Below are 26,514 nucleotides of genomic sequence, written 5' to 3'. Positions count from 1 at the left end.
GATAAGATGATTTCTGATATGAACATAAAAAGCTAATCGCAGAATTTTTGCACATCATATACTTTTACATTTTTCACTTCTCTGCCTCCAAACATGCCAAAAAACATTTTTAGGTAAAACATTGCACAATAATGCTACTAATAAACTACTGAAAAATAAATTTATCTTAATAAATTTAAATTGAGTGTAATATTGGTGCAAGCTTATTTCTGTATATATCAGTTTGATCCGTTTTCCTTTAATCAAACACCTTTTCGCCCTGAGCATCATGTGAAAAATAAAGAAATAAAATAAAATAAATGGAAACAAAACAGAGCTGCAGCCCACAAAGCATGCAGATACTTACCGTTTTTGAGTGTTGCTGCTACATAGAGGAAGAACTCAGCAATGAACTAATTACTTCAGGGCACCAACAAATCTTCTGTGTGGCCACTCCCTCTATCGTATACTTTCACTTTCTAAATGAGTATCAGATAACAAGCTTGTGTAATCAGTTATCGAAAGTGAGTAAACACAGTACTGTATATGTTGTGTCTGTTTTATGAATTAAACAGTCTGTTGACACACAGTCTCCTTGATCCAAATCATATCCTGTGGCAAGGGCGGTTCTAGATCTTTTTTCGGGTGGCTTCAGTCCCACTGTCTGTGATCTCAGCCACCCTAAAACTATAAGTATAATTTTTACTTTCAAAAATAAAAAATACGTTAAAATGTAAGACATGACGTCGATGGGAAAGAAAATCATTTATCAGTTTGATCCAAGAGCGATTTTTTTTACTTTGCTTTTACGCGAGTGCGTTGTTATCAGCTGTCAGCGTGCACGCGCAGTCCGAGCTGGAGGCATTTATCTATAACGTTAATCGTCGGGAAACCGCAAAGACGGTTTTAGAAGGTCACTCTCACTCTCACTCATTTTCTACCACTTATCCGAGTTATAGAAGGTATTTTATGATAAATTAACTGCAAAGAATTTTCACAAAACCAGGCAATTTGGCACTCATGAGGTTGTACAATGTTATGCTATTTGAGTTCAAATTGTTTGCAAGGTTTTGTGTCTGTTTCTCCCACAAAAGAATGTTTTTCAAATGAAAACATATTACTACAAGCCCACTATAGTAGTTTTCATTATTTAATTGGAGACATTTCTTTTAAAATATATGTATTGTGAGGATGTATTTTATGTCATCCCACAAGTAAAAGGTTGTTGGAGGTACAGTTATAAAAAGTTGTACTACTACTGCATGTTTCTGCTATAGTAGTGAACTTAATGTACAGAAATTTGTGTGTGGCTATAGTATATATACAGTACTGTGTTCACATTAAAAAAAGATCAGTTATACCAGTGAAATTTCACTATTCTTATTACCAGAGTCGATAGCACAAACAAAAAATTAATGCAAACAATCCATTCAATACTAAATAAAAAATAACCTTTATTGATTTGGTCTTTGTCTTGTGATTATTTATTTATTTTTTTATTAATGACTGCATTCATTGGACACACTGTTTGTATAGAATGCACACATACATGAACTGATTTGATTCAAGACTGGCATCATTACATCATGCATAAAATTTTGGTGTCCACTTTTGCCATTTAATGTAGTCATAATATATAATATAAAACTCTTCTTCTTTTAAATTCTCACTGAGGGCTAAACCCCCTAAAGATGAAATCCTAGAACCGCCCTTGACCTGTAGGTAACTAAGTTACAGTACAAGTGCTGGGCCACTGATTAGAAGGATGTGAGTTTGAATCCCAATGTCAGGAGACAGATGCAGCAACAACCCCTAACTATGAGCATAGATAGGCTCAGATTATGGAAAAGGCAAATAAGAGAAAGGGAACCAGGAAGAAAGTAAAAAAAACAGCATCATCAAAATCTTTTTGTTATAAAGCAATATGATGAAATTTGTTCCAGTAACTAAAGTGTCACAAAATACCAACGCAGCAAAATGCTGGAATGTGAAGTCCTTCAGAGTGCCATCTAAAAGAGCTATCATATATGGAGGAAGATTACATACCATCATACACACCTCATATTCATTTAAACATCCTCACGGTCCACAAGAGGGAAGTAGTGCGCTGTACCATTAAATAACTCATATCATTATTAATTTTAAAGCATGATACGTAGTAAAACTATATCCAGTAAGTACATTAAACAAAAAGTGTGTTTGTGTGTAGAAGTGATAGACTGCTTTGATGTTAAAGACATTAACGTTTGAAAGGTCAGAAATATGGTTGAAATATCATGAAATATATGAAAGGTTTTACTTCTGTCACACACAAAAAAACCCCAAATATTTTTAAAAGTACAATATCTCAGGCTCTGTACACAGCACAAAATTGCCACTTATTCTGCACAAGATTAGACTTTCTGCTTAATATTTATAGAGCATTGAGCTTGAAAAAACAATAGGGTTTCACTGTAATAACCTTCACGTAATTCAATTGATTTGCTTGATTTTGATAAACTAGATTACAGATTTTGGTGGAAGTTCTACAGAGTGTGAACATTAAGTGAACACATATTTCACATTATGTACCTGAAAGAAATAAAGAAATAGAAATATAGACAGATCTGTTCAATCATAGTTTATCTGGGGAAAACATATCTAGGCAAGGCAAGTTTATTTGTATAGCACATTTCATACACAGAGGCCATTCAAAGTGCTTTACATCTATTTAGCTTATGTACTGTATCAAATGTTCCAACGAGCCAACAACAGTAAAATCATTTATTTTTAGTCACAGTCTAAGATATTTGCCCATCACTCAGTGATCAGAAACTTATCTGATATAGAAATGAATAGATTTCAGATTTGTGCACAAATCACACATGAACCACTTAGATCTATAATTTATAATAACCTAAATGAAATAGATTTGGATTAAACTGTTAACTAATTTAATTTAAATGTTTTTTAATAAGAAATCTTCTTTTCTATAAGGGGCTATGGTCACAGTGACAGACATTGAGAATGAGTGAAGTAATGAATGAAGTTTCCCAAAAACACAGTAGCCTCCACATTTATTACAGGTAAGAAGCTCAGGACATCCAGGTCTGCTCCAAGAGCTGGCTGTCCAGCCAAACTGAGCAATCCTGGGAGAAGCACCTTGGTATAAGAGATGAGCAAGAACCTGATAGTCACTCTATTTAAGCTCCAGACAGCATGTGTGGAGATGGAAGAAGCTTGCCAAATCATTTGGCTTTATGGCAAATTGACCTCTTGTGTATGTACTTAAAAATACCTACTGATGCTCCACTGATCTGCTCTTTATGGCAGAGCGAGCTGTGAGATGGAGGTCTATAAGTCAGTTTTTGTTTTTGCAAATTCAAATACCTATCATGTGTCAAAAACAGATGAGAGGTTTCCAATTCAAGGAAAGAAAAATATCAGTTTTACTCTCTCCTAAGCCTCAGAGATCAGTGTCCCCATTCCCATTCGTAACTACCAGGGTTTGAGATGGTCAAAAACATTCTTGTCCCAGTCCTCCACATTATATATTGCCTGGATGCAGACCAGTAATTAGAGGTTCAGTGTCAAGGTATGAAAACAGCAACTTGTCACCGCTGTTACTGTAACCAGAAAGCGTGCAAAACTTTCACACTATAGCAGATCAAGCTCATTCTACTGATCTTTTAAGCTACTCATTTACTGGAAACTCTTGGAGATCATCAATATTCCAGAGAACCCAATACGATATATTTTAAAATGGTTGATTATAAATGGAGTGAACAAAAGCTTGGTAATATATGCCGACTTTTGTGACTTCAAGAAGCAACAAATTTCAGATGCCATGACATTAATATAAGCATCATAAACTTTAGATGTTTAGTTATTTACCACTTGTTAGCACTAACTCTGAAACAGAACAATAATTGCATTCAGGTAATCATTCACTCCTGAAAATGTATATTTTAATTAGATTTAAATATAATGTTTGAAAACTGTTATAGCTGTGTTTTGTACAAGATGTTAACTGCTTCCTCTGTAAAAGTCTACAATTAATAAGAAAAAAAAATTGCTATTTTTGTAAATAGGAAGGAAAACACTAAAAACATTTTCTACCATCTTGTATGCGCAGGAGATGTTGCAGCTTATGGTTCCAGGTAATGGTCATGAATATGTTTGTTAACTTGCATTGATTTTATGTTTTGTTGTCTATGCTAACAGCAGAAATGTTCACATGATTCCCTGTGCAAATTCTCTGCACAATAGAATGATAAACACCTGAGTTTAGAATTTAGTGTGAATTCTGTACATTTATTAAAATAGTAATAATTAATATTTACAATAAAAATAATACAAAAATATACAAAAGCACACAAAATAAAATGTGAAAGTTATTCAGTGACCTGCACCACTTTGAATTATTATTATTACTATTATTATAAGAAAATAACATTTTATCATCAATCTGTAGGAAAAAGTTAGTATTGTACATGTAAGGCCCTTGAGGATTATATGCCCTTATTTATATCACTTTACAATTGTGTTAATATAAGTAATGCTCATTAGGGTATAATACCACCAGTGATAAGATTGATAACTTTCTTTTTCTGAGAAGGTAAATGATAAATAATATAGGTTAATATAAATATATACAGTACAGACCAAAGGTTTGGACACACCTTCAAAAGTTTGGACACACCACCTTTTCAACAGGACAATGACCCCAAACACACCTCCAGGCTGTGTAAGGGCTATTTAACCATGAAGTAGAGTGATGGGGTGCTGCGCCAGAGGACCTGGCCTCCACAGTCACCGGACCTGAACCGAGATGGTTTGGGGTGAGCTGGAAGGCAGAGTGAAGGCAAAAGGGCCAACAAGTGCTAAGCACCTCTGGGAACTCCTTCAAGACTGTTGGAAGACCATTTCAGGTGACGACCTCTTGAAGCAGAGCAGTAATCAAAGCAAAAGGTGGCTACTTTGAAGAACCTAGAATATGACATATTTTCAGTTGTTTCACACTTTTTTGTTATGTACGTATATAATTCCACATGTGCTAATTCATAGTTTTGATGCCTTCAGTGTGAATCTACAATTTTCATAGTCATGAAAATAAAGAAACCTCTTTGAATGAGAAGGTGTGTGCAAACCTTTGGTCTGTACTGTATATAGAAATGTAAAAATCAATACAAATGTTTTAAAAATAAATGAAACAACACCTCAAAATCAGAATATTAATAATTTCACATCAGTGCAGTTTACACACCATTTAGCAGACACCTTTATCCAGAGCAACTTACATTTATTACATTTTATACAACTGAACAATTAGGGGTTAAGGGCCTTGCTCAGGGGCCCAGCAGTGGCAGCTTGGGGTACCTGAGAGTCAAACTCACAATCTTGTAATCAGTGGTCCAGCATGTTAAAAACTTAGCTACCACATCACAGACCACAGAGATTTAGCACCACACAGTGATAAGTAAAACAAAAATTTCACTGAAACCAGAAATGAGGATACATAAAGAAAGAAAGAAAAGAAAATCTTCTGCTACATATCTGGGATTGTATTCCTCCCAGTCAACTAGATATTTTCATCTTTTTTTGTTTGCTCTTAATCTTTTGTCCTTCTGCTGAGACAGAGACTGGCACAAAAATGAAAGCTTACAAGTCAAGTCAAGTCAAGTCAAGTCAAGAACAACCACGGTCACTAAAACAAAACCAACTATATATGAATGATTTTTCTTGTTTTCGTTCTCTGTGAAAAGACAAAGGACACCTGTTAATTAAAAGTTCAAATCACATCTTTTGCAACAAATAACATGTCTACAACACAGTGAAAGTAAAGGGCATGGCATACTTGTATTTCCATTGGGTGTAGGATCAGTAGTAGGGGGATCAACTGCACAAGGCATTGAGAAAAGAATAAAATTATATAAAATATATGCACTGCAATCATTCATATGTATACAAGTTAAGGAGCAACAAATGATAACTACCTATATTCACATTGAATATTGTGCAATTAGTTCCAGTATTCATTTGTACCCAAAATTTACATTCTCCGCTGTGATCCTTTGATGCATTCTGAATTGTCCAATTAAATGTACGAAGTGCACCTTTAGCATCCATATTCTCCTTACTGCAGTCGAATTCATTGTTATTTAATTTCCATGAACAGTTATCTGTTAAGCTAGCCTCAGTACATGTAACATTGCAGGTTAGATTTAATGGTTTTCCAACAGTCCCAGTTATATTTAGACATTTGATTTTAATTTCTGTGGAAAAAAGAAAATAAAGTGTAATATTTTCACAAACACACAGACTGTACCATGTCACTCATTATCCACATTTGTGTTTAAGCATGAGACTCACTAGTGAAACTTTAATCTGCATATTATTACTGTATTTCTGTATTTCTGTATTTACCATTACTGACTTATCATAATTATAGAATTAGTATAATTTCTACTGACCTCCACAGACTTTGATAAGCAGGACTTGAACCAGCACACAGCGAAGAAGACGTGTTATTGCCATGAGCTCAATCCCGAACAATATAATACGCGTCCTTATGAAAATTATATTTTACATGACTGTATTTAGTCATGCACTGTCATTTTCTTGGGTAAGCTTTTCTTAATAAAAATAATTAAAACAAATATCAATTTTTAATTTATAAATGTTAATCTTCTAAAAAGTAAATGCAGATGATTGCAATTATTATAATTATTATTGTTAACATAATTATTATTAAAAGAAAACTTTATAGCCAGCACAATATCAGTATATAATAGTATGATAAGATGATTTCTGAAATGAACATAAAAAGCTAATCGCAGAACTTCTGCACATCATATACTTTTACATTTTTCTCTTCTCTGCCTCCAAACATGCCAAAAAATCTTTTAGGTAAAACAATGCACAATAATGCTACTAATAAACTACTGAAGAATAAATTTATCTTAATAAATTTAAATTGAGTGTAATATTGGAGCAATCTTATTTCTGTATATTTCAGTTTGATCCGTTTTCCTTTAATCATGCACCTTTCACCCTGAGCATCATGTGGGGAAGGAAAAAAGAAAGAAAAAAAAAACAGAGCTGCAGCCCACAAATCATGCAGATACTTACTGATGGTGAGTGTTGCTGCTACATAGAGAGAGAAGTCATCAATGACTAAGCCTATTTCAGGGCACCAAGTCCTCTGTGTGGCCACTCCTGCGCTTTCACTTTCTATGGTTTATGTTTGATGAATGAAAAAAAATCTGTTGATGCCAGTCTCCTCTGATCCAAATCAGTGGCTCATTTTACATCAACTTTATTAGAATATCAGGAGACATTTAGATGCATTAACACCCCTAACCATGAGCATAGATCAGCTCAGATTATGGGAAAGGCAATAAAAGAAAGGGAACCAGGGAGAAAGAAAAAACAGCATCATGAAAACTTGAAATTTGTTCCACTAATAACAGGTCAAAAAATACTAACCACAGCACGAGACTCCCAGTTTATCACTTCTACACACAAGCACACTTTTTGTTTAATGTAGTTACTGTACATTTTAAACTAAATATCTTGCTTTAAAGTCAATAATGATATAATCTATTTATTCATAAGTAATGGTACAGCGCACTACCTCCCCCTTCTGGACGAGTGTGGATTAGTAATTGAATGGACTAATTCTACAGAGTATGAGCATTAAGTGAACACATATCACATTATGTACCTGAAAGAAATAAAGAAATAGAAATACAGACAGATCCGTTCAATCATAGTTTATTTGGGGGAAACATATCTATTTAGCTTATGTACTGTATCAAATGTTCCAATGAGCCAACAACAGTAAAATCATTTCATATTAGTCACAGTCTATAAGATATTTGCCCATCACTCAGTGATCAGAAACTTATCTGATATAGAAATGAATAGATTACAAATTTGTGCACAATAAAAATCCTCAGATCTATAATTTATAATAACCTAAATGAAATAGATGTGGATTAAACTGTTCACTAATTTAATTGAATGTTTTTTTTATATGAAATCATATTAATTCATCACTAAGTTTTTTAATATGAATCTTATTTTATAAAAATCAGGCTTGAAACCTTATTTTATAGGATACACAATTTATTTGTTCTGGCACTTGAAGCCTTCCTGATTTGAACTAGAAACATTCTTGTCCTTCCTGAACAGTGATAAGAATGTTTCTCTGAGGTGTTTCATGACTGTTTATGTGTTTCTGTCCCTCCTCATTCCAGATATATTTCCGTAAGATATACAGCCATTGTGATGAACACTGCTATCCTAAAGTAGGTCAACTATTATGCAACAAATGAATGATATTTTAACTAACTGTGTTCAGGGAAACAGTCACTCTAAATAATTTGTAAAGAGGCATATATTGTCCTAAGGCATTAAAGCAATCCAGAACAGTGTCTTCCTTATTTCTCCCCACTTACCTACACCTACTTCCTTTACTTACAAATAAGTGGTCCTAAAAACCACTTATTTGTAAGTAGAGAAAGTAGGTGTAAGTCATTTACATGGTGCATTTTTCGAAATATACAGTAGATTGTCTCAAATTTATACAGATGTTGAGGACAAACGTGACAGATGACACTCGAGTCACGTTTTTTTGTCCGTCCATGACTATGAAATTATTGTTTGGGTTATTTCAGTACAATGCCCACTATTCTGGAAGTACATTTACAACCCTGCACATTGATCGCTAGTTTTGGACTTCCAGTTGAAGCATCTCAGTTAAACTTCATGCAAAATAAAGTTATTAGCTTTACATCATTGTTGGCCAGATATTGCCGGCTTCTTCACAGGAAATCCTCTGTCTCACCATCTCACTCACGATGGATAAAGGATACAGCATTTTTTTATTAAGCTTGAGAGAATTAAATATACAATAAGAGGTAATACCTCCAGGTTATTCATAAATGGCAACCATTTATTTCATAGGCCTTCAGGTTTTGCCAGATTAGGTTTTCTTTTCTTTTGTAAAAATAAAATGCCTTCTATTTATCAATTGGAAAGGGCCAGGACCCATGTTGGTTGTTGTGTGTTTTTTCTTTTTACTTCCTTATTATTGCTATTATAATTATTGTTGTAATTCTTTTACTTTACTCCTTTTTCATGTAAAACCAAAATGGTATTCTGTATCATTATGTGACTTATGTTTGTTTCCAATAAAAAGATTTTGCAAAAAAACAAAAAACAAACAGTGAATAGAGAGCAAACACACACACACACACACACACACACACACACACACACACACACACACACACACACACACACACACACACACACACACACACACACACACACACACACGATTGGCTAGTGTAGCTGTGATTGACATGGCAAAGAGAATACTGTATGCCACTCCTCCACCCCAGAGAGCGATTTTTAGCTACTTTATCAGAATCATATTCAGAATTTTTACATATTGTTTCAGGGCACAGGTTTTTAACACAGTAACATATAATTGATCAAATAGAAAACCTTACCACATGTAAAATGTATGTAATTTTCCCCCCAAAAGGAGTATGTAACCAATTATAATGATGTTATAGTATTATCATTGATGAAACTGAAGGTTTTTTCATAATGAAAGATTTGGTGCAGGTGAAAGTATACATAGCTAAAGGAACATACTGTACCTGCTCAAGCAACAGGAGCATGGGACACTGTCAAAAGAGGGAAATTAGATAAAATTAAAATGTGCACTTCAGACAGACGTATTGCATAAAACATAAATAGATAAATTTATTCATTCATTTTCTACCACTTATCCGAACTTCTCGGGTCATGGGGAGCCTGTGCCTCAGGTGTCATCGGGCATCGATGCAGGATACACCCTGGACGGAGTGCCAACCCATCGCTGGACTTACACACACACTCATTCACACACACACACTCAGGACAATTTTTTTCCAGAGATGCCAATCAACCTACCATGCATGTCTTTGGACCCTGGAGGAAACCCCTGAGGCATGGGGACTCCATGCAAACTCCACACACACAAGGTGGAGGTGGGAATCGAACCCCCAACCCTGGAGGTTTGAGGCAAACGTGCTAACCACTAAGCCACCGTGCCCCCCCAAAATAGATAAATATTAAAGGAAATTTACTTTTCATGAAGAATTTGCTTTCATCAGTTCCAGTTGTCATTTGAACCCAAAATGTATCCTGTCCACTGTGATTTATAGATGTATTCCTAATGGTACAAACAAATGTGCGATTGTCCTTACTTATCTTAAACATCTCTGTATTATTTAACTTGTCTTTGTTTTGCCTCCAAGTGTATTTTGACCAGAAACATTTTTTCACAATAAACAGTGCAGTTAAAAGCTAATTTAGCCCCCAATTATCCCTGTTTGGTTTGGACAGAAAACTTCTGAAAACAAGAAAACAGAAACATGTGAATGAATCCAGAGGTTGTCATATTAAAGATAATGTAAAAAAAATAAAAATAATAATAATAAAAATTATTATTTTTTAAAATCTATTCAAGAAAAAAAAATCTTTATTTCATTTATTTCCACATATGTGGCTCAACTTATCACATACAGTAATTTTAAATGTGAAATATTTATATTTATTAACTTTCCTGTACTCTCATAAATTGCAAATAGCAGGATTACAAATAGTGTAACGTGCAGACAAAGTTTTTGCCATCGCCTTTTTTCTTTGGAGCAATTCACAACCCTGTTTCAGTTCGCAAACAGGATGGCGTGAAATGAGATTTCTATCTTTCTCTCACCTCTACATGTTTTTGATTGTAACCGCATACTTACCACCTTACGGTTTAAAGAACAGTGCCCTACAGCACTCCCACTTCCACAGGTTGTTCCAAATCAAATAATAAGAAGATTACAGAGACAGTCATTATAAAGGAATCAGGACTAGGAAGCAATCAGTATATGGCCCATTTAATCTATAAATAACAAGGAGTTGAATTTCCTAATTTTTTATGGATAAATATGTTACACTATATTATAGAACTAAATACGTGTTGAATTCATGTCTAGATTTTTTTACACTCCATTGTTACAAAGTAATTTTACCTGCTTTCCTCTTCTCAAATCTTCATATTCCAAGACCGGGAAAAATCAGACATGCTTGTTTTTACGCCACATTTACTTGCTGAAACCATTATACCAAACAGAATAATAAATATAATATATGATGAGAACAAGTGAATCTCTAAATGTGATTGCAGAATCTCATCACCATGACTCACTGAGTTAATAATATTCTAATAGACAATGCCTCGGTAATTAATATACATACATTATACAGACATTACAGATTCATCTGTGTATTAATATCTCTTGTACAGGTCAAAGCGTGCCAAATAATCTAACATGGGAATGTTCTGACCGAGCATACAAATATACTGTAGGCCAATGCTGGACAAGCTGCAGTTGATGAACTGATAATCCAGGATCCGTCCATGTACCGAACATTCAACATACATTTGAATTTTTTTTCTCCAAGCACACTTTCATAAAAACATACAGAACATAACACAATAATGGACCGATTCGTAACCACTGCCCAAGTGAAAAAAATCAGACACACTGACACCATTTACACCCAATCATATCAAGAGTCTTGTACAGTATGTCAAGTCCACTTGAAGAGATGCATTTAAATTTTTGGCCAAATATCTGTGGTTGTCCAGATCTGTCTCAGATCGCCGTATCGCTCATAATAAGCTTTCTATGCTGACCTCTGACCTAGTTGTCCTATGTAAACGTCAGTCGCTTTACTTAAAACAAGTAAATTTAAATCACATTTTGTGTTCAGGTTTACTTTTATGGTGCCAGCTTTCTTATGATGAAATGCATTGGTGTTTGGTCATGAATGGCAGGGATCAAAGAAATGAACAAGTTTTGTAATAAGATTATTAGAACTGGTTTTAAACACAATACATTTGGAACTGATCCAGATATCGGAGACACGTGAAAGGACCAGGTGTGTAACGAGTCATTCAGAAAGTTAGTTAGGAAACATGAGAAGCCTAAAAGACAGCCAAAAGACATGGTATATTTCTCATTTTCTCACCAATAGATTCACTGCTTTTCTGGAGAAGAGAGGAGATTACAAGAAGCCATCACTATTCAGCCATGCTGGCCACGTTGGACAAAAAACACTCAGCCAAGAAAACCAAGAAAAAGAACAAAGACAAGTAAGAAGTTATAATATTCAAAGGTAAATAAACTCCAGAGACATCATAATAAAGGTAAGAATATTGAAGTTTGAGTGCAAGAGACATTCTGGGGCATACAAATTTTTGCATTCAAAAAGAAAAGCCACTTATTTGATCTCTTTACCGAGACCATCTGCTCAGTCCACAAGTTGCAGTGCCATGAGAAGTTATTTTTAGTGCCATAGGGACTGGTAGGGACTATTAGTGCTCACTCATATTGTTACTCCATGGTTGATTCATGGAAGTGTTTTATGGATAAAATAAAGGGCTAGACAGAATCCATTCAAAATGGCTTTCGGTGTGACTACAGTATATTGCTATACACAGGGCAGAGTTTTTCACACACCTGGTGCTGCACTAAAATCATACAGGGAGCTGTTTGGGATTCAGTCCATTTCCACATAGAAGTGGATCAGCTCTGTGCTGTTATAGGAGTGTGTATAAAAATTGTGGGCACAAATAGGAAGGAACCTTGTGGAATGAGATGCCCTTTGTTCCTATGAGCATAAAACAAATATGTAAGTGGTATTTCAGTATGTTTTGTAATAAGACAGATCTCCACCATCACCGGTTTTATTTGGACCGAATGACCCTTACACAACTGCTATTATGATGCAGTGCTTACAGTCATTTTAAAGGTACAGAGCTTTTGGTCCTAAGATTGATTCAATCTGAGATTTGAAAGTGTGCAAATCCGAAGTACACGTGGAAACTGAAGATGCAAAAAAAAAAAAAAAGTGTGATGAGCAGATAAATTCCTTCCATCTCTTAATTCAGCCCTTGACAAACACCATGGAGTGTCTCACATGTTCCTGTCCCTCCACGTCCTTTCTCAGCACCTGCACACTCTGAGTCAAACTCAGTCAGGATCTGTGCCCTTTGCTTCAAGGCACAGAGAGCAGGAAAAGCGAATGACCTCACTTCCTTTCTAATACAAAGAGCTATCGTTGAGGTTCCTGAGTCACTTCCTGACAGCCTGACGATAGCTGTGTCTCTGGCCTTGATTAGTGCCGGTGCCTGTGCCATTGCCTGTGGTGGACGGAGCCTTCTCTCTGGTACTGCATATGCCACTGATTTCCTGGAGACTGGGGCTGGATTGAGCCCTCTGTAGTGAGCCCTCTGCCAGCAGCATGGCCTCAAACACTGAAAGATCGTCACTCTCACAGCGTTGCTTTGCTCTCAGCAGCATGCTGTACGTCTCATATCTTGTTTTCTGAAGGGAAAAGACAGATTTATTTTTATTTTATTTAAAGAAAGTTTATTGTGCATGATTATGAAGATTGTGTGTGGTACAGTAGCCTGAATTTATAAAAGACATCCGTAACAGTTAAATTAATTACATTTTTGTAGCCAAGTCTATATTTTGATACAAACACCAATGAACCATTTTTTTGTTTAAATGCACAAAAAAACAAACAGACAAAAAACCCCCCCAAAAAAACCACCATTAATATTTGGTGATGCTTTCTCTGTGAAGACTAATACAGGAGATGGCTAGTGCATTTCCATAATGTCTGTCAAGTCTGCAGAAAAATGATTCTAAATTGTAATTATGTATTGTAACATGTTTTTTTCATGCATCATCCCACACATATAAACGATACCAATAATTCTGCGGTTGACCATAATAAACTTGGCACTCCAATGCTAACGAAATGCTTCTAACATAAAATCTATGAAATATTTATAGCCAATTAAGTTAAAGAGTTACGTAGCAAATCACGGAGCTTAATAATTCATAATATGGCTGTCTCTCACCTCAAACTCCAAATACTCTTCCCTAAGACGGTATTCTTCAAGCTCACGACCTTTGACTTTCCGGTCAGGTGGGTATGAGCGAAGCTCTGCCAACTCTGTGGAGGTGGCATGAAACCGAGCCTCGTGAGACTCTACCTGCTCCTCCTACACACACATACATATATGTATATACACACACACACACACACAGGTTATCGACCCAACATCGGCATGCATGGGGTCAGGTATTATCCCGACTTATGCAGTGTTACATCTATGAGTGTAATCATGAGACCTGTGAGAGTTTGGAAGTTGAGCCTGGTAGCAGTGGACGACTGAATTTCTTCTGGGAGCCAATGGCAGCTGGGAGAGGAGGGGCAGAAAACATGGCCGCCACTGTATTGATGCGAGTAATCCAAGACTGCATTTGTTCTGCATTCCTACACACACACACACACACACACACACACACACACACACACACACACACACACACACACACAGAGTATATCAGACTTGAATTTGTTTTGTGTTTGTGTTTGACTGCTCCATAGAAGGAAGATTACCGAAGACACACATGCACAGGCTCACACAGCCACACGTTTCTCAATAAGAGCTGCAAATGGGGCAAACAGCAAATGGAGCAGAACAAAATCTCCTGAGGGACTGGAACTTGAGGGATACACAAGCCCAGTAGAAAACGTATTGAATCCAAAACACACTGGATCAGCAACATCAAACATAAATAAAAGCTGCTTTTTGAAAGAAAGACTCTTGTGATCCTTTAATGGACTATAATATATGGCTGTTTGTTTATAAGATTGATATATTCTGAATATATGTCATGCTCTGCCCTGAGCTGACTGTGTTAGCATTTGTTTATGACCTCATTTAAGAGATCGCCTTTGATTTGGCCTGGACATTCTTTCTGCTCTGTTCTGATGAACATGTGCCGAGCCCAGACACTTCTCTAATAAAAACTAGTCAGGCCAGCACATCTGTTAATACAGATATATGAATACTACACCTTTCTTCTGTATAAATCCTCCTAGTAAACCTTGAAGAGTTTTTACTCTTGTTTTTTTTTAGGGCACTCTCTTCCCTGATATCAGCTCAGCGGTAGCGGCAGCAGTGCCACTCGGGCTTCTTCTCTCAGTGAACCCGAAAAGAAGATATAACCTCTTTAATTGATTTAAAGGCTAGCATATATTATTCAAATTAAAGTTATCGGCAAAAAAAAAAAAGTAGACATCTTGACTTCTAAACTCTTGACTACGTTTATCTATTTTCCATCATATATTTGCAGGATCACACCAAAGGAAGACACCAGATACCTATCTAAATAATGTTTTCATTTGGTCTGTTTTGAACAATACTTCTTGTGAGGTAAAGTGTACTGTATGTCACGTATTTCAGGAGATTTACACTTCAATTACACAAAGAGGAAACGCTTTTTGTACAAACGAAACAAGAAAAGAATGCATCATGTAATGCATGTTAATAATTAACTGTAGTATGTCATGATACAGACACAAAAAATGTTAATGGGATTAGAATCTGGTGGGTTAGAAACAAACAGCAATGTAGCGGGATTACATTTAAAAAGAACTTTTCAGGATTTTCCGTTCAAATGTATTGTGTCTAGAGCTGAAGCAAAATGTTTACAACATGGAGACCCAGGTTCTAATTAGGGTTACCTTTTTTCTAGCACATCACAAACAAGCTACCTACCAGGGAGAAGAGACATTCTGTGTTGTAGGATGTTAGTTACAAGTGGACACACTACACTGTGAGCGTAGGAGAGGAAACAGAGCACTTCCTGCGTGTGGTACAGTACTTACGGAGCTTGGAACAAGTAGACCCTCCAATCGGCCGTGCGCAGGTAGAACACGTTGGGTCGCTTGTGATAATCAGTAGCTCTGATCGCCAGTGAGTGGTGGATGGACACGGCATTCTTCAGATCTTCATCAGAAAGCTGCTTATCAGGCCGATACTCACCCTGAAACAGAAAAAACAATCTATTTTGAAAGTGCTAAGGGACAGAAAGCACAGAAGGGTATATACACTTCTTCCTTATTCTAGGTATCATCCCTCACACATTTCCACTCAATAAGGCATTAGTATATTAAAGCCTAATTAGGCTTTTACAGTTTATGACGCTAGCATGATTAACTGCAATCTAAAGCATGGCCAGCTGCCATCGCACAGACGTTATATTTGAGAAGGTCGATTGAATATAATACTTATGATGATGTAACTTTTAGACCTATATCAGATCTAGATTAATAATCTTACATGAATAAAACGATAAAATGTTACAATAAAGAAATAAAATTCCTTCTTGGAAGCTGGCTGAGAGACACAGCTCTGTGTCATGAAGCCTCTTAAAGGAGCTGGGTAAGAAGCATCATTACAACTACCCCAGCGCAGGAATATAGACTTACACATGCAAAACATAAAAGTCGGACACTAACAAAGCTTGACTCTTAATCGACCTGCAGCTTTGTGGTGTAACGCAGAAGATACTATAAATCTCATGCAGCATGAAGGTACACAAGGACAAAACCCCAGGTCCACCAAGATGCCACTGCTGGGCCCCTGAGCAAGTCCCTTAACCCTCAGTTGCTCAGTAAGTAAGTCACTCTGGATAAGGGTGTCTGCTAAATGCCATAAATGTAAATGTAAAATGTATACTTTATCAAATTCAACATGGCAGTAACAAAAAAAGTCATGTCATTTTTAGATCAAAAATCTTTGCTTTTAGAGTATTAAACATTACATGAATACATCATGAACAACTTCAAGAATCTACTGATCCACTTTCTTGTTTTTTGGCAAATCCTATCGGTTGACTCAATCCATGTTTTCATTTGCCATCTGGAAGCTTTGCAAAAAAAAACAAAAAAAAAACATACACAGTGTCTTAAATAAAAAGCCGGAATTCTTCTCCTGTAAAGTAAGAAGCAGCTATAAACAACGTCTGCTGGTGTTGCTACATGCCGTCCCCATGTGGAGAATGAATTTAAAAGTGAGAGACTCTAAGAAAGAAAGAACACTGAGCTGTTCACACTGAAATTACGGAGAGAGATAGAAAGCCTTCTCACCTTCTGAAGGTAAAGGATAAGACCCTTCAGGACAGCATAGAAGGTCTTCCAGCCTCTTTTCCCTCGTGGGGCTGAAATTCACAAAATAATAGAAGCTGGAAAATGTACTTCCTTCACACAGAACATAATGTTATATTAGTAGAAAAGTCTCGAGATGTCAGTTTCAGCTGTTCTTCTCTTCTGTTTATCACTATAACAAAATCATCAGAAACAGAAAACAGACTATAGGGACATATTATGTGTGTATGAATATATTAAACTGGGAACTTTTACCACTTTAATTTTTTATTGCAAGATAAATAGCAATAAATAGCTTTAAACGGACTAGCACTTGATCCATAAATGAGCAAGCCAGAGGCAGACAGTGACAAGAAAATCCTGACTGGTAAGTTTACAGTAAATACTTCCAGTAGAAAATAGAAAGAGTTCATGAGAGGTTATAGCTGTTGTTTAGTCATTTCTGATAAGATTTCTGATAAGAAAGCATAAAGTGCCAAGTGTTTATTTGTCCACTGGCTCATTACACTAAATGTCTTGGCACTTGGTATTAACTAGTGACACATTGACCTTTAGATGTATTTAGTCCTAAAAAACAACAGTTGCTTCAAGCTGCAACGATTCAACCTACTCAAATTTCCTTTCACAACAAAACTTATTTCTTAAATACCTGTGAATTCAAACACTTTACTCTCTGTATGATCTTTGATTTATAAATTATCCCAGTTATACTGGGTAAAATAGGAAGCAAACAGGAAAAAAGTCCAGATTACAAACAAAAAAAACAAAACAGATTTTTATCCAAAATCACACATTCACTAACAATGAGAGGTTAGCACCCTCTAGTGTTTATCTGTGCATATAGCACCAATAACGAAGATACGTTTTTATTTAATAAGAACCACCTTGTTTGTGTTTTCTCTCATTGATTCCCTGCAGCTCCATATTCCACACTGTCCGGCCACAGTCTTTACTCTACAAACAGCTGCCTGCACTTGAATTAATAAACGCAGTGAATAATGAAACATACTCCTTTTGCCGTCACAGTCAGCGTGGACTTTGCGCACCAGGAAGCCCGTCTTGTAGAGAAGTGCACCGGACGTTGGCACAATCCCAGCTCCTGTGCCTCTTGTAGTTGTGTCTTCACGGTGCTCTCCCAACTCTGAGAACGACTTACGCAGCTCCTCTTCATCACTAAAGAACGTAAATAAAAATCCCATTAGCTTAGACACACAAACCCAATTCTTAAAAATAAAGCCCTCAGGATGATCAATTAGGATATGGTAGAACATATAATTACTCACGAATTAAATACAAAGCTCTGCTGCCCTATTCCCTGTCCCTATTTTATAGAGCATACACAGCTGCATACATGGCACCGTGCCGGCTAACGAGCTCTCTGACTCTCTGTTTGTAAAGTTGCACTTCTCTGCACCATTGTTTTTTTTCCTTCATGGTCTGATCTCTGAAACACTCCTGATTGGTGTGTGTCACATATAATATTCATCTATAGTGTGAGAAAATTGCATTACTTTGCAATATAAAATGTGACCATGGTGTTAGATGATACTCACACACTCTACAATAGTAACTTTCTTTCAGAACCAATCATCAAGCCTTGTTTCATTTTAAGTCCAACATTATCGATTGCTTAACATATAGGAGATTTCATTGTCCAATCATTTACACTCGCATAGAAAAAACAATAGAAAGGCTTCAACACTCTCATGAGAACCCTTCAAGGTTATATGTAAAGCCAAACAACATTTTCAACATATTAAGTCTCTAATGACTCTAACCAACTTGTAACAATTTCCAAGAAGGATGAAGAAATAAAGTGGAGGGCAAAATATTGCAAAATATTGTGGAGGCCACAACACATTGTTTAGTCTGCCAAAGTATGAAATCCTGTAAGAAAAGCTTGTGCCAATATGTTCCTAGAACAAAGGAGATGATTTTTCATCAAGAATTGTCTGATAAAACATAGAAACTCATGTCATTAAAAAGAAAAATATGTATGAGAAAAATAACTAATAATTGTTCACGTTACAGAAGTAAGTACATCTAAGTACATCTACGTGTTCAAAATGTTCTCTGAAACACTTAGTGTTTTTTGATTCAATTAAATTTTATTTGTACAGCGCTTTTAACAATGGACATTGTCTCAAAGCATCTTTACATTAGATAAATATTAGTACAAAAAAGTTCAAGATTATTATTAGACTTATATTAAATGTATTTGTATTTATCCCTAATGAACAAGCCTGAGGTGACTGTGGCGAGGAAACACTCCCAAGGAACCAGACTCAAAAGGGAACCTGTGCCTTGACTGATACTGGGGACTAAGAGTCAAGTCTTCTGTCAGCACTATGAAGTATTTGGGTTTGGTTATACAGTACTGCTTCACATGTCCAGCAAGAAAGACCAGAGTTAAGCTATCCAGATATTCGAACATAAAAAAAAAAAAAATTTTTTTAGTACTTTATGTAGACCGTAATTTCAGAACTAGGTATATTATTTTCCTGGTATGGATATGAACTTCTGAAATTGCTGGAGCTTTACTTGAAAAAGAAAAAAGGCAGTGAGCCAGCAACACATTAGAATAGTCCAAGCATGAGGTTAGAAAAGCATGTATTAGTTTCTCAGCATCATGCAGAGTCAACATATGGTTTCTGGAAATGCATCACCACTAGTAAACAGTTTTATAATGGGACTTTATTCATGAGCAAATTCGTACCACACAAAGGTTAAACACTGAATTTTTCGTTCAACAAAATACTCCCCAAGCTCAGGGGTAAAATCTTACAACGACGTTACATTGATAAAACAGCTGCACAGGCTCACAAATCAGTCACAGATACATACAAAAGGTTGTAAGGTGTAAAAAACACGGAGGTTTTATGATTGTACTAAACCATTTTGGTGTTATATAAGCCACTGTGAACATGTCAAAATCAATAAGATATATTCTGCTGAAATGCTGTGCCATTTTACACCTCAAAGCGTGGGCCAAAAAAGCTAAAATGGATCTTAACCAGAGGCTGAACCCTGAGTGGTTTCATCGCTGACAGGCAGAGGAAAAAGTGCAGCGGTCAACCATGCACACAAACACGAATGACGGAGCATGTGCGGAAAACTTCAAGCCTGTTGCCTGGTAACTGCCAGCATTATCTCACACAAAGGAATAACAAAAAAAAAAAAAAGGGCAGAAACGAGAGGAAGACTGGCACGTGCATGAGGAATACCGAGACAAAAAAAAGAAGAGAGAAATCTAAAGATGTTATTATAATATTTAATATAATCTACAGGTATATCAATTGTTCCACACAAGTTGTTTTGTAGATACACAAAACATTACTCTTGTATGTGCAGTGTGTAATGTGTCAATAGTAAAGATTTCAGTTTAGTGCACATGGTTTTTCATTGGGTTCATTAAAATTCCAATGCAAGCACAAAGCTTCTGCAGCTTGTAGAGGTGAAACGAGCTGATATTTCAATGTTAAGAATATTTATTATAGGAGAAGGCATGGGCTGCTTACAGTGACAATCCCAGACCAGACCATTTTGTAGAATGAATTGCCAGATTTTAGGCTGATCTTAAGGAAAAAGAGTATAATAAAACAGCAGGTTTCTGTATAAATTAGATATTAGACATGTACCAATCATGTACAGTACCAATCACTGCTGAGGATCATGGGTAACTTATGTATAGAGAAATATAAACCCAGGGAAGAGTGTGTGTAAAATGGAACAGCACTGTAAAGGAACAAACAGTGTCATGCAAGGAGTAGTGCGGCAGCTAACAAGGACACACAAAACATACACAGATACAAACACACACCCACACACCCGCATGAAGAACCTCACCTGAACATATGCACTCGTATGAAAAAGAGTAGGTCTTACGACAAGCCAACCAAATTTACTGCCATTCTGATGTATAACACAAAGCACTGTCACACAACACATTCACACACCTCTAACAAGCTTTTCACACACACACACACACACCCCTTTCATTTCAATCACACATTTCCGTCAACTAGATAAACTCATATTTAAACAGGCTGACACATAAGCCATGGAATTCCAAATCACTATAATTTCTCTCTCCCTCAGTTTCTAAATCCGAACTTCTCGGGTCACGGGGAACCTGCGCCTATCTCGGGCGTCATCGGGCATCAAGGCAGGATACACCCTGAACGGAGTGCCAACCCATCACAGGGCACACACACACTCATTCACTCACACAAACACACACTAGGAACAATTTTCCAGAGAAGCCAATCAACCTACCATGCATGTCTTTGGACCGGGGAAGGAAACCGAAGTACCCGGAGGAAACCCCCGAGGCACCAGGGAGAGCATGCGATCTCCGCACACAAAAGGCGGAGGCGGGAATCGAACCCCCAACCCTGGAAGTGTGAGGTAATCGTGCTAACCACTAAGCCACCGTGCCCCCCCTCACTATAATTTCTATTTAGCAAAAATTAATTAAATGTTAACATGAATGTGAATACATGTGAGAACGCTTACCCTAAATTATTGCTTCGTTTATACCATATGGCTTACGATCTTCAAAAATTCAGATGGAATCTTGGAGACCTTAACTTCAACTACTGTAGTTTGGATATACTGTGTGTCTCTGTACACAGACACCTTCAAATCTCAGCATGAACCATTTATAAGCAGCACACTAGCACCAACAGCCTTGTCATTTTCACAGCAATCATGCACTGATGCATCACTTCAAATGCTATTAACGCTTCTAAGACAAGATATAGAACCATGACATTTAGCCAAGCTGTGAAATATGGAGGCCAACAATTATAAGCTGACATAAAATCTCAAAGGAATAATATACACACGAGAGATGAGAGGAGTCACAGAAATACCACCGGCAGCAGGCACCGAGCAGAACTTCATCTGTTACACATTCACTTGGGATGAGGTGGAGAAATTAATGAAATTCTGGCAAATTCTCTACAACACGAAGCTCTTCCGGCCAAAGATCTGTGTATAACTGGCAGTGAATCAGAGAACAAACTGTCCCACTGAAATATCAATAAATCTAAGAGGAAAACGAACAATATATACTTTTTATTTTTATGTCTTATACTACAATGTCTCAGAACAATCTCAAATCTGGGCCTAATTTCTGCAAAATTCTGGGTGAATTTTGTTTTAATTCCTGACAGATTGAGATGGAGAACCCTATAGATACAACAATCTATTGTAAATATGTATGTATTTAAAACTCATTCACCATTCGCGTACACATTTTAATTTCAGGGTTGTGGTGGACTGAGACGTTATCCCAGGAACACTGGGTGCTAGGTGAACAAGGATGAAATGGTATTACCCAGAAATACCAATGCATAAACGAGGACACCACGTACAAATCTACACATACAGTACATCCTCGGACCCTACAGCTATTTGGTGGCAATACTACATGCTGCACCTCCCCCCATATGCAATCATAATTCTGAAATACTTTCTTGCCCAAGACATAATTATAACTTGTACTTGTAACTTGTGTATTTATTGTTATAATGTCATTACCATAATTAATAAATTCACTGCATATAAAAAATGTTCACCTTATTAAGGAAGAATTACGTCTATAGCAATACTTTGATATGCTGTGCCTTTCAGACATACAGAACACACAAGGCCCTCATGTGAGCTAGAGCTATCGGCCTGCTGTGTTTACACCAAACAGGAAGAGTCCATGGACATCATATAATCAGTATGATGCAAAAGATACCAGGATTCAGGCAACTTTTTACCACTCAACACTTCTGCATACTAGAAAAACACTCTAATTAAATACTCTTTATATGCAATGGCACTTTAAAAGCCATTTGAGAAAACGTCCAATAAGTTCTGCACACTGAGTTGCAGCTTGTTTGTTAAGTTGCCCGATGTGTCTCCCCATTCTGCACTGGCCCCATGAAGAATCATTTATTGTCTGGAGCTTGTTGAAGGTCCCAGAACCAACTTCATCTTCCAACAATCAAATTAAGATTTAGAACCATTACAAATGCTGTGGCACTTCAAGGAGTTTGTGTGTGGATCTCACACAAATGTTGGGTCCTTAACATTTACACAAATGGTACATACCAACAACATACAGAAGAGCGAGAGCACAAAGCCACAAAGTGCAGAACAGACTGGCTGGCAGAAGAAGGGACAATAGGATATTGACAGATAGATGTAGATACACACACACATATCGATAGGTCAAGAGAGCGAGAGAGACAGAGAGAAATTCAAATTTTTAAAGGATGACGTTTTGACCTTCTGTGTACGTGACTGTATGTGCTAGCTGATAGAGGGTCAGAATGTGCTAGAGATGAGGTGGGGACACTCAAGGACTGTTGCCAGAATCAAGGATGCCCCTTGCTTGGTCAGGCTTTGCATTGTAGCCTATAATTGACAATGTTACATTACAAGGAGTTTCCTAAATCGATGTGTTTATAGTGAAATACAAGCTCAGTGTAATGAATGATCAAGGCCCTTCTTCTTTCAGATTTCTTGAAGAGTTTTGGGTCCAGCTGTAATAAATTGGAAACTTTTTACACTTGCCTGTGCCTACCAGTGTGCTATTCTCTCTCTCTCTCTCTCTCTTTTCTATTAAACTTACAACTAAACAAATAGCAATTGAGGAATGATAGCTGAGATGTCATGTGCACATTAAGGCACCGGTCAATGTTACAAAATCATGTGAGATGACTGACGTTAAGACACACAGCATCCTTTCATCCCTGTAATTTTGCATTTCTATGTATAGCCTCCTCATCCAAATCACTCATGTGGTCTGTCTTTCTCAGTATCCCCAGTCCACTTCTCTCCAGTAAAATCTGGAGACTTCCAGCACACTGCACAGCCTCCCAACAGCCCACAACTCTTCATATATAATGTATAACATGGAAAGTGTAACACACACCCATGTGGAGCAGCGAGCATGTTTGCATAACACTACTATGAAAAGCATCAAATAATTTCACTGTGATGAGCAGCAGAATCTGGACTAGCATTTCTTGGGATACATGTTCTGCTGCAGTACAATGTGAGTGTGTGTGTATATGCATATGTGCACGAATGAATGAGTGAGTGAGACAAAGAGAACGAAAGAGAGACTATTTTAAGGTAGGTAGTAGGAGGACTGCAAGCACACCTTTACTTTGGAAATAAGATGGCAGCCATTCAAAGAGCTACTGCTGTATGCTGCTATGTGTTTTTGCTTGTTGTGTGTGTGAGAGTGTGTGTGTGTGTGAGCATGTGCGTGTGTGTGTGAGAATGAATTCAGATCAGCAAAAGGAGAAGAAAAGCTGCTGCTATGGAGCGGTAGCCATGGAAGCGTAACCATGGCAACAGCACTAGGAAAGCCAGGGATGTTAATTGGTGACTGCGATGGCAAAAGCAAGAATAGAAATCTTTGACACAGTAATGCTCCTACCCAACGCCCCTTACAGCATCATCTCAGCAGACGTCATCACTGTACACACTCGTACTTGCATGTCTCGTTTTATCAATGGTAACAACCATAAAAATGATCTAACCTGAAAATGTCTTTTTGCATTTAAATGGTAATCACATACTGTAATATAGAAACAGCCATTTATAGGCAGACAAAATGAAACAGGATCCATTTTCTAGCGTAAACCACAAGCAGGTACAGTAGAAGAAAGAACATACTCACATTGTCCATTGAAGCTTCTCATTCTTAATGGAGTTGTAGAGAGCCTGCAGAGACACACAACAGAGAATTAGATGCAAACATTATGCTGAATGTGTTATACAGTATCTTCCTGTGTTCACATGGTGGTACAGAAACACTAATATCTTTTTATAGATATGTTCAGGTAGACAAGACAATTCAGATGATCAAAGACAGTAGGAATCATTACCGAAGTGGTTTAACAATGCAACAACCTCTCATTTGTGAGTAATCGCAGTCTCCCACAGCTTTAATTAGAAATTCAGAATGATATGCGCTGAACCCGACAAATATGACTGCTGTCATTTTGGATAATTATGCTCATGGAATTGATTATACCACGTCTGCTCTTCCAGATGAAAGGAAATAAAGCCCAGATATTAATTCAAGCACGGCATATTAATTCAAGGAGTAACGTTAATGGTCAAGTTAAAATGGATTTTGAGGTTATATCCATTTCATAATATGGTGCACTGAAATATTGATAATATCAATAAGCTAACATTACAGCTGAGTGATGCATCATGATGGTTGACATTTTAAAGACTGGAAATATGAATGATGATCTGACGCTCACTGAAACATGAACAGACCATGAGCCAAAACACCAAGCATTCACTAAAGATGTATTATTGTAAATATTTTATGTCACATGATTTGTGCAAAATGGATCAGTAGAGATAAGATAGGAAAACAAATAAAATAGCAGCATGATACTGAAGCAGTATTCAACAAATACTGACAAGCACCAAAATACCAATAATGAATGTTTTCCTAAATTGAATTTCATAATTTTAATAATGTTTTCATTTAATGCAGAGGTTATTGTTTACAAATCGTCAATTGTAAGACTAACCATGTAACTTTTAACAAGTACTGATGATAAAACCCACTTCTAGCAAGATTAATCCTTTTTTTTTCCCACCACATACGATACTAACCAACAGACCAATGTCGATTAATAGCTTCTCTAAGTGCCCAGTGACATAAGTAATATTCTTTTCAGTAACTGATCCTCAGCCTGACAAACAGATCCTCAGTGTTTGCAGTTCAAAGTAGACACCGACTGTGAAAAAGCATGTTCAATTCGATCTGACCCATTAATCCAATGTGACACTGCCTTTAACATCGATACACCGACATCACAGATGGCCGTTAGCAGACAGAATGAAATTGAATTGGATTGACGGATGTAAAGAGGATGTCTTTGCCTGCATTCCGAGCTGCACAATGCTAACATATTATATGTTTCTTGAGAGTGATTATACCACGGTGCTGATGAGTGCTCGAATCTCTAGATTTATAGAGTTGATTAATTTTATACAACATGACACTGACAACAATTAAGGCTGTAGCCTAAATGATAGGTTTCTATTAATGCACTTGTCTTGATATGTCATCGTTTCCATAGTAACACCTCATTCGTTGCAAGATAACCTCAAGATAATGGATGTCTAATAATAAGTAGTTTTAAAAAAAAAAGTTATTGAACAAAGAAAAATGCATAACTGACGTGGTGGAACTTTCTGTAAAGAGATGTTTATTTATCATTTATAGATGGAGTCTTAAATGATGGTGCTCTGTAACAATCAGTAGGGTTTTCACTATGGGACAGTATTAAAACGTTATTTATAACTTTAGTGCTTATATGACAAGCTGGGCTTTTTTTTTGTCTTACTAAATTCAAGGGAAAGAACAAAATGGAGCCAATAAAGAAAGAGCTGCTACAAGACTAGAGATAAGACCACTGTTAATAATAATAA

At 36.7% G+C, this 26,514-nt stretch overlaps 1 protein-coding gene across 2 annotated transcripts in view; it reads right to left on the bottom strand.

Annotated features, from left to right (window-relative positions):
• Positions 1-10,888: 10,888 nt before the first annotated feature.
• Positions 10,889-26,514, bottom strand: part of LOC113634079 (PH and SEC7 domain-containing protein 1) — a 44,187-nt gene continuing 28,561 nt past the window's right edge. Inside the window, exons 11-17 of one of the 2 annotated variants that reach the window (XM_027132797.2) lie at positions 24,734-24,777; positions 18,056-18,219; positions 17,029-17,099; positions 15,766-15,923; positions 14,220-14,364; positions 13,946-14,089; positions 10,889-13,400 (exon numbers count right to left, since the gene is read on the bottom strand). In XM_027132797.2, coding sequence (XP_026988598.2) covers positions 13,149-13,400; positions 13,946-14,089; positions 14,220-14,364; positions 15,766-15,923; positions 17,029-17,099; positions 18,056-18,219; positions 24,734-24,777 — 978 coding nt within the window. In that variant the 3' untranslated portion in view covers positions 10,889-13,148. Of the gene's footprint in view, positions 13,401-13,945; positions 14,090-14,219; positions 14,365-15,765; positions 15,924-17,028; positions 17,100-17,930; positions 18,220-24,733; positions 24,778-26,514 lie in introns of those variants that run through there. The other variant, XM_047817740.1, reaches the window with a different exon arrangement.

The sequence above is a fragment of the Tachysurus fulvidraco genome, chromosome 8 (genome assembly GCF_022655615.1).
Source record: "Tachysurus fulvidraco isolate hzauxx_2018 chromosome 8, HZAU_PFXX_2.0, whole genome shotgun sequence".
Classification (NCBI taxonomy): domain Eukaryota; kingdom Metazoa; phylum Chordata; class Actinopteri; order Siluriformes; family Bagridae; genus Tachysurus; species Tachysurus fulvidraco.
The sequence above is the reverse complement of the archived record's forward strand: the minus strand, read 5'-3'. Positions and strand labels throughout refer to the sequence as shown.